Source organism: Myotis davidii, unplaced genomic scaffold (assembly GCF_000327345.1).
Source record: "Myotis davidii unplaced genomic scaffold, ASM32734v1 scaffold5, whole genome shotgun sequence".
Lineage (NCBI taxonomy): Eukaryota > Metazoa > Chordata > Mammalia > Chiroptera > Vespertilionidae > Myotis > Myotis davidii.
In genome coordinates, this window is record NW_006296965.1 from 1,547,289 (window position 1) to 1,556,914 (window position 9,626).

Here is a 9,626-nt window from a genome sequence, read left to right on the forward strand (position 1 = left end):
AAATGCACCTTTAAGACGAGTAGTATTATTGAATTAAAGTTTATTTAAAACCATGCAAGAGGTTCTCCATGAGTGTAAGTAGACTGGTTCATATCATAGCCATATTTACAGATACCAATAACTGTAACTTTTGTCCACAAGACATACTAAATCAAACAATGTGATTAATTCAAGGTTATCTTTTTTTAAAGAATTTAAGCCACAAAGATGATTAGTCAGTTACTTGTGAAACTTCTCATTTTTAAAAAAAGTACTTTACTAAATCAAATGTATACAATGAATTAGTGAGCAATCAAATCCAAATACATTCCTCAGAGTATGCCAGAGGTAAGCAAAACAATATTAATAGAACCAAGATCACTAAGAAGTAAAGGATTTTTTAATAAATGGTAATATAAAACATCATGGTACATTATCATTATTGGACATGGAAACCCAATAAGACACGTTTCAATATTGACTTTTTGTTGATCCTATAAAGCTAAAACAAAATTCCCAACAGAGCAAGAAAATGATAAATTCTAGAAAGTGAGACATAAAACAGTGTTCTCTTTAAGAACATGCAATTCCCTACAAATAATGTCTCATCTCAATGCATGAGGAAAAGCGTATTTAAAATTCAAACAGAGCTCTGCCAGCCGCTAGGGGAACAACTCTCCATCTGCTTCATTAACAGAGACAGACAGTGGCTGGGTGACCACACAACTCCTTTGAATGCGTATAATTTTTAAAAATAGTGACAACTCACTTATTCTTTTCTACTTTATTGATTTACACAGTTCAAATATGGCCATGTTCACGACCAAATATGTACAAACATTTAAAAAAATGAAAATAACAATTATATACAGTTTGAAAAATCAAATTGTAACTATGACACCTTTCATCTAGTCCAATGACTAGAGACTTTCCAACACCAATAACTATCAGATATTGCATCAGGCCAAATGAAAGTTTACAATTTACCTGCTTTTAAACTGGCAAGAGCTACATGAGCAATGCCATATGCAACAAATCAAAGTCATTTCCTAACCAAAAGCTACTATTAATTGAAATCAATTTTACCATTCATATTAAATTCAGATGTCTAAATCCCAGATACCTGGGTATGAAATATTTAAATCTGCCAAAAGGAATTAAATATTTTTCTTCTTTTCTTTTAATATAATCCACTATATAATAGTGAACTAAATATATTTGTTTCATAGAAACAACTTACATTTGCCGATACAGGGCAAATGGTCTATATACAGATACATTAGGACTGCCTAACTGACAGTGAGTGTTGCCGACCAGGCTCCAAGCCAATAGAGCTAATACGGTGGAGCTCTCTGCTGAATGGACTTTCCCTTCAGGATACGTCGGATCTGGAATGGAAATGAATAGGATTTGTAAGTTTTCTTTTTTATGGTCAGCTTCAACCAGAGCCCAGAACCCACCTGATACACCCATAAATGCTTAATATACGTCAAGTCAAAACAGCTGTTCTGATACCCAGGAATAAAGAATCTGCACATAACTTCATGGATCACAGGAAAGCCTCTAGGCTCATTCAGAGCCTAATGATTTAAACACCAGATCGACAAATTTTCTTAACTGTCTCTCAGTCCACAGCAGATGAAAAGCCACAATTTAGAAGAAAAAGATTAGGGTGGGGAATGCCATTGACAACTGCTGGAAGAAGACACAATGACCACAGTCTGAATGACTACAGTCTGACAGCAGAAGAAAAGGAAAAGACCCTCCCCCAAAACTCACACGCATCAAAAAATACAGAAAGGAGAGTAATGTGAGAACATTAAAAGTCAAATGCTGAGAACATCGCTGTATGACTACGCACCGTAAACCTGAAGTAGAAGCAAACACTGGGGTTAGGACACTGCCATTTAATATTTCATGATGGTTCCTATCCGTGGAACTTCTGTGAGTCTCATTTTCTTAGCTGAACTCTTATACTGCAAAGTTTTCATAGCTATTAAGTGTATACATGAAAACTTTACAAATAAAGAGCTCCATCTTAAGTTATAAAGAGCTCTACAAATATGGGTTCCTATAACATTATGGTCATATGAGGGATGTGAACCAAAGAAACAACTAAATTGCACTCCATATATTTTATGATTATGAAAACAGGCAATGACCTACCTATAGCCACAATCACCCTCATTTCCCCCAGGGAAAATTTCCATCAAAAATATCTCACGGTCTTAAAACATTCAGTTCTTGTTATCAAGAAAAGTTCAGTCATGAGAAACTATTCAATCTCTGAAGATAATATATAAGCATATGATGAGTAAAGCATAATTTTGTTTAAAGTATAAAATAGTTCAAAGTTCTAAATTGCATTAAAAAAAAACTTTCCTATTTCTTATTTAAAATCAGTTACTAGAAATAATTGTAACAGCTGATGTTTACTGAGCACTGACTACGTGCCTGGGACTCTCCTGGACACTCCTACAGATACTGACTCATGTAACACCGACAGACACACACACTGATAGAACCTGCCTGAAGAGCACCTCCACCCTGAACGATCTCACCTCCCTTTATGCTTCAGACCAAGTGTCTGGAAGCTTCGCCTGTCCTCCTGTCACCCTCACCTGTTCTCCCACAGGGCCATCAGGAACCAAATGCACGGGCTGCTCGTTCTCCAAGTTCCGAGTACTTGGGTCTGCTCCCTTCCTCATCAACAGGCGGACTGCGTCCAACTGCGTCACCCGATACTGCAGGCTGGCAGCAACGTGGAGGGCAGTGTTTCCATTGTAAGCCTGAGACAGAAACAAACATGATGCCCATCAGGAAGGGGGACTTTCATGAGAACAGCTCAAAAGCTTGAAAAAGGTGTAAAAAAGTCACTCCCACTCTTGTGAAGTTATTGAAGCTTTCAAAAGGTACCTTTGCATTCACGAAAGACAGGCAACTGGGCAGCTCCAAAAAGAGGCGAATGAGTTCCAGATTTGCTTCCTCAGCTGCCAAATGCAGGGCTGTGCGGCCACTTTTACGATCCTTGTTAAAGGCAAGAGGGGAAAGACGTGACCATCCAGACAGCATGCCCAATCATGCTTTTCACCCAGCCTCCCAAATTCTGACTCAAGCCTTTCTTAACCCCAAACAAGATGAAATCTCTCATTCCTTTTAAATTCCTATTAATTTGCCTAGGTGCCTCTTATCACAGTCTACCTTTACATACAGGGGGGGGCATAAAATGTAGAAACATAGACGATACTGTTTTACAATGTACTGTAATGTAATACAATAAATGATTTACTATGTACTCGCCTATGCTTCCGACTTGGCAGCCACCCTATAGACTTATAATTAGTTACATTCCTCACCTCTTCAATTAGAAGGTCCCTAAGGACCGAGTAGCTGACATTCAGGCCTTCCCCTCGCCCCGAACCCCTAACTCAGTGCATTGTACCTGATACTCAGCAAATAAACCTCAATTTTGCAGAGAAAAACTATTTTCCAGTCTTAAAAACAGAGGATTAAGTCTAGATCCCACAATGATGAAGCAACCTTACAAAAGACACAAAGTTTTAATCTCTATTTGGGAACAGGTTTTTGTGGTAACCACTTCCTCCCCATCCCATATCCAAACTCTTCTGTGAATTTACCTTAGCCTCCACCGCTGCCCCCATTTGAATCAGACACTTAATGGTGTCAACCAGACTCTTATTCTTCAGTAAAAGCTCCTGAACTTCAGGTGAATGTGGCTGTTCATTTCTCTGGAGTTCATGCACCACAGCATTATGGGCCACGACCGCACAGTGCAGAGGAGTCAGGCCTAGAAAAAGTATAATAAAGCAGTGGTCAAGCATGCCATCAAGCCTTTCAGTTGTTCTATAATTACAAACCTTGAGGATGGCCTACGAATGGGCTCCACAAGAACTAGGAAGGCAATCTGAGTAATTCCTCCACTGGTTCTTAGTGCTAATTTCATCTATAGAATATTTTAGTATTAATTACCTCCCTTCCTTCTTGGTATGAAACTTAATATAACTTTAGAACAAATGGGCCCCTCTCTATAAATGGTTTTTTACCCAATGAAGTGTCATTTGCTTACCATCATAGTTAGTTGCCTCAAGATCCACAAACTGATTGCTCATCACCGCACCCTTCTGAATTGCCTGAAAATTTTAAAAACATCTATCTGTTAGCAACAGAGAAGCTATACAGGTATTCTAAGTATTGAATAAGTGAACTCAAAATGGATTATTGCAACCCACATCCAACATCTAATACTCAAGCCCTCTCTTTGGCCCTGTGCTAATGGAAGCCTAGCAAACTGCCTCTTACCTGAAGCACCTGGGAGTGGCCCTTCTCAGCACAGACGTGCAGAGGGGTTCTCCCCCAGCAGTCGGTGGTGTTCACCTGGGCTCCAAGGTTCACCAGATCCTGCACAATAAGGTGCTGATTGGCAGCCACCGCCACCTGAAAGGCACTCTGTGGACATTCAGAAGAAAAGAAAAATGTTTTTAAAACATGTAACACTATCATGACAAGGAATATGAACCTGAACTAAGACTGAGGGAAAAACCTACATAGGAAAAATAAATCCTATTAATAAACAATAAGATACTGTAATACAAGAAAACTAAAGTAAACTTAGGGTGTGGCTTTATTATACCCAATTAGTCTTTGGTGAAATAACTATGAAGTTAATGTTAATAACTTCAAGGTTGATGGTGGCAAAGAGTCAACATCTCAAAGTTAATATTAACTAAGCTCTTTTGGTCTTGAGCTCTGAAACTACCTGCGGATGAATATGAGACTGGCTGTCACTCTCTTCACAGCAACCACATTTTTGCCACTTCGCTCTGTCAAGGTCCTCACCTGTCCATTGTGCTCTTTAATATCCAGCATGTGAAGTGCATTCATCTTTCTTGCAAGGACATAGGAAAGTGCCCTTCGCCCCTGGGCAACAGCAATATGGAGGAACCTGGGAGGCAAGGAAAGGAAAAGAGGTGAATTACTGCTGATTTCACTAAGTTCACTTCAAAAAATATATTCCTTTAGTCTCTTTCTTATTATGTTGGTACACTCAAAGCATTACAGAGCATAAACTGTCCTGTCGGCTGAGTTGCAACAGGATGAGTCAGGCTCTGAGTAGTAAGAAAAAGAATGCCAACCACCATACGGACCACTTGAAACCTATTATTTTTAATATTTATAAAAACCCTATTAGGGAGGTATTATCATTTTACATGTCAAGAAACGGAGGCACAGAGAACTTACATAGCCTGCCCAAGGCCAAAGGTATCAGGACAGATAAGAATTCAATCTACAAATCAACTCACAGTTGACCATGACCACCAACTAATCATAATCTGATTTTCTCTCTATAAATACAGACTATGCTAGTCTTTCAAAGCCATTTATTCAAAGAAAACGCATACATTTTTATTAACTTAGAAAAGGTAATTCATTCAGCCAAGGGGAAAAAAAAAGGAAAACTCTTTCTTGAAATATTAGCTATCATTGAACAGCAGTTTCTACCTACAGCCTTCATCCTGATTAGCCAACCACTTGGTAAGGTCTAACTTGGCATGCCCTAGAGATATCCTCCGCCCACTATGTGCAGCAAATACGTTTTACCAAATTAGGTACATGAGCTAAAGGGATACTCACGTGTCACCATCGGCATCCTTTGAAAGAAACTGATCTTGGGAGATATTTGCCAGTTTGCTTTCTTCCTGCTCTACTTGCCACTGAAAAAATGACTTCCCTAACTGCGTGGTGTTCATTGAATTTCCGATGATGTTCTGGAACGGCAGTGAGGTGCTTAAAGGCACAGAGCCTGCATCGTGCCCCGCCATGGCCTCACAGGCACTGTGTGGCACCATGCTGAAGTTTTGCAGGTGGGCGTCATTTTGTTGCTGAACACTGGGGGAAGTCTGAACGGGAACGGCAACATTCTCACATTCCCCATGACTAGTTAAAAGGGATGCAAAACTTTGGTTTGGGCAGAACTGTAGTTCTTGGTTACTAAAGAAGTTTGGCTCATAGCTGGGAGACTGGGAAGTTCTGGAATAAGGACTGTATTCCAGAGTTGGGTTCTGGGTATAGTGCTGTGGCTGCTGCTGCGGCTGTGGCTGCATGTTCTGGTTCTGAGGAGAATACTGGTACATGGAAGCCTGATCCACCATGTGTGGGGAGCTGCTGACTTGCAAAGGCTGGTACTTCTGAGGTGGACTGAAGATCTGCCCGCCATGGAAGTCCTGGCACTGCTCTCGGGGAGAGCCCTGAGGGGCCACCGCAGGGCTCACCCAGCTCACTTGGACAGTATTCAGGGAAACTGGGCTGTATTCATTCTTGATGTTGATAATGTTCTGAAGCAGATCAGCACTGCTGTCCTGTTTGGGTTCATTGTGGTGAGCATCTTCCATGCTCTCTGCGGGTGTTGGTGTTTGAGGTGGTGTCTGGAAAGAAAGAAAAAGTAAATTGCACACTCCCTTCCAAAATTATTCCAGGAATAATTTTGCTCTATAGAATATAATTTAATTTCTGAAAGGTATTCAGAGGAAAATAGTGAGACGCTTACCAAAAACTGGGTATGCAGCAAAGCTGGCCTTTTACAAGCTGGTCCATCAGACAACGAATCAGGTCCTTTCCTTTTCCCACTATATGACACAGTGTTTGTCAACTCTATACCCAAAAAAAGGAATGTGGAATCTGTGATCATTTTATTTTGAAAATTTTACCCATAAACACACCACATTATTTTATTCTAAAGGCCCCATAGTATCTTGAATAGAAGTAATTCTTACCTGTAAATTGCTCTCTGTTCACACCTTGTGTCTATAAGGAAAAAACAAGTTTCCAATTTAGTGTAATATTAAATGGCTTTCTGCTTAATAGACATCAATAAACATACTTATCTCTCCCATTCTTTACAGCTCACCATAAACCTCTGATGCAGCTGCACTATCAATATTTATTTTCTATCTTAATTTTCATTCTATCTTTCAACTTTCCCCCATTTGCCTGTTCACCTTAGTTCAACTATGTCAAGATAAAATTAATAAGACCATTTGAGTTTTCCCTTTCTAATCAAGATGTTCCATTTCAGTTGAACCCCATTTACTTCTTTGCCCCCAATTTCATCCATTAAATTTCTCTTGTCCACCTACCAAGTGCCTAGCACTGGGCTAAGCAATAGGAATACGGCAGACAGCAAGACACATATGCCTCCTATCCTACGGACGTGGTGGTCTACAGAAGACTTACGGGACTTAGGTCAGCAAAAACTAATAACCCCAACGACTAATCTTCCTGACCTCTGACCCAAAACAAAAAAAATAGGTGCCACCTTAAAATCATCTGTGGCTTGGCCAGAAGCCTTCTGTTTATGACTTCGGATGTGCAGCAAAAGCTCCTTCACCGAGTTCTTCACACGAACACCTTGAAAGGGTCCTCTCTGCTGCCTTCCAACCCCCATATGGGGCTCAGCTGTTCAAAAGAAAAAAAAACATATCCCAATTAAGTCTCTGCACAGACACAAATCTTAGTAACCTCAAAAGCATAGCTGTCTAACATATAAAGTCCCCAATCACCAGCATGCAAAGCCTTGCCAACTTGCTCTGGTCAACGGCCTACATGTCACTCCCCAGTCCTACTTAAGGTTTGATGCTGCCTGAATGCTTTGCCCCGATCAGGCTCCCTAAAGAGTTAAACCTCATACAACTGTGGTTTCAGGAATCTTCAGAGCCAAGAGACAACCCAAATTAAACCTCTCTGTCTCTCGCCCCTTTCAACCCATGAGACAGTATCACAGATTTGCCACGCTAACTCTCATAGATCTATCATTATTCTTCACTTTTGAAAAACCTTGGGGGATCAAAGGATAAATGATGAATTTTTAGCTTTTCAAACCAAAGGCTTGGTGCCCACATAAAAATGTAAAAGTCTATTAATCCCCTAACCTAAGAAAGCACAAAACAAACTTCCTCCAAAGATCTCAAAGTACCAAAGCCTAACAATGAACAATGTCTTAGATGTGTTTCTTATTATTTCGCTCAGTTCAGTCAACTATGCCAAGAAATCTGCTTGAATTCACTCCGATTAAACACATTTCCACACACACATGCAGGATTTCCCCTCACTGACTTTTTGGAACTGCTCACAGAGGCCTTCTAAGTAAAAAGGAAATCTGTAATCTCATTTCATATTTAAACTTTAAAACACACTTTAAAATGTAGTCTGTGAGTACAGCATTCCATTCTGACCGCTGTTATGTCATAACCTCTTGGGATGAGTTGAACACAAAGTAAACATGCAAAATGTCAGGAAATGAATAATCCAGCCACCTCATTGACAGTGGAAAAAAGTAAGAAGATGGGACAAGAAACAATGCATAATTTGAATATATGTATATATCATAAATTTAGGAAAGAAACAATTTAATGATGGGGCAAATTAAATGACTAGTTAGTTTTACATTTAAGTTTAGGAATATCTTGCCAGAATCTAACACAACATTTCTCTGGAATGACAGGAGTTAATAACTCAACGTCATCAGGAGAAAAATGCAGTCTGAGAAATCCCCTATGGTTATGCCGTAAACCAGGGAAGTAGCAAAATAGTTTCAACCAGATGAAAGCCAAATGTGGGAGAAAAGGTTCTAAATACATACACACACACACACACACACACTTTTTACATACAACCAAGTGGATTAAAGTACTTCTTTAAATGAAAACGGAAATTCACGTTTTAAAAGAAGACAACCGAAACAGCAGCGGCTAGCAGTGAGGAACACCTAAAAGAGAACATTCTTTAAACCATGCTGATTAGATTCTCCAACGTTTGAGATTGTCTAGAGGGTCTTTAGTCTACCCACCGTGGCATCCTGTTTTCCCTCAACTTATGCAGCTCCGTTCATTAAGAAAAGAAAGCAACCAGCCCTGGCCAGGCAGCTCACTTGGTTAGAGCTTCCATCCTCCCAAATACACCAAGGCTACGGTTTGATAGCTAGCCAGGGAACAAACATATACGAATTAACCAATGATGCATAAATAAGTGGAACAACAAATCGATGTTTCTTTTTCTTTCCCCCTCCCCCCCTCTCGAAATTTAAAAAATGAAAGAAACTAACCAATTCACAACCAAAGAAAGAAAACATTGTTTCTTTGCTAGATGTGGCTTAACCCTTCTAAAGCACACAGAACAAAACCAGAAGCACAGAAAACTAACTGGCCAACCGCACAAACTAAACATACATTGAGTTGGTTTTCAGTCCAGCTTCACTTTATTACATCTTGTTAATATCGGTTTCCTTTCTTGAACATCAAGTCCTTTTACTTAAAATTTCCATAAAGACTTAGGAAGAACCAAGTCAGGACCTCAAACCCTTTCACTAACAAAAGTCACAAGAAAAAAAACACAACTACATTATATCCAAAACCTCGTCTCGCCATAATATGTGAATTCTAGCTTAATAAAGTTGCTTTAAAAAAGAGAGAGAAAAAAAATCTACTGTGGTTCGGATCCGTACCCCCTCACCCCAGCCCGCGCCCCAGAAGTCAGAGTTTTGTTGCCAGAAGCGTTTTAAGCTACGAAGCCAGCTGTCGGGAGCCTGGATTTCACAGACCGCCAAAGGGCTTCGAGTTGAGTTGTCAAACGCC

General features: G+C 39.9%; 1 protein-coding gene across 1 annotated transcript; it reads right to left on the bottom strand.

Moving 5' to 3' along the window:
• Window positions 1-23: 23 nt before the first annotated feature.
• NFKBIZ (nuclear factor of kappa light polypeptide gene enhancer in B-cells inhibitor, zeta) lies at window positions 24-9,063 on the bottom strand. The gene is made up of 11 exons (XM_006772587.2): window positions 7,313-9,063; window positions 6,771-6,801; window positions 6,545-6,648; window positions 5,632-6,422; window positions 4,837-4,942; window positions 4,300-4,446; window positions 4,067-4,130; window positions 3,618-3,787; window positions 2,896-3,006; window positions 2,601-2,768; window positions 24-1,367 (listed from the first exon to the last, which is right to left on the bottom strand). The coding sequence occupies exons 1-11, from the start codon at window positions 7,439-7,441 to the stop codon at window positions 1,314-1,316; spliced, it is 1,875 nt and encodes a 624-aa protein (XP_006772650.1). The 5' UTR covers window positions 7,442-9,063; the 3' UTR covers window positions 24-1,313.
• Window positions 9,064-9,626: the final 563 nt, after the last annotated feature.

What these genes read in the sequence shown, in the direction of transcription:
- NFKBIZ (XM_006772587.2), bottom strand. Translation starts at nt 7,441, where the DNA reads ATGGGGGTTGGAAGGCAGCAGAGAGGACCCTTTCAAGGTGTTCGTGTG. An exon ending in AAGCCACAGATGATTTTAAG is followed by an intron (nt 6,802 to 7,312) that starts GTGGCACCTATT and finishes TTTTCCTTATAG; the next exon opens with ACACAAGGTGTGAACAGAGA. An exon ending in GAACAGAGAGCAATTTACAG is followed by an intron (nt 6,649 to 6,770) that starts GTAAGAATTACT and finishes TTTTGGGTATAG; the next exon opens with AGTTGACAAACACTGTGTCA.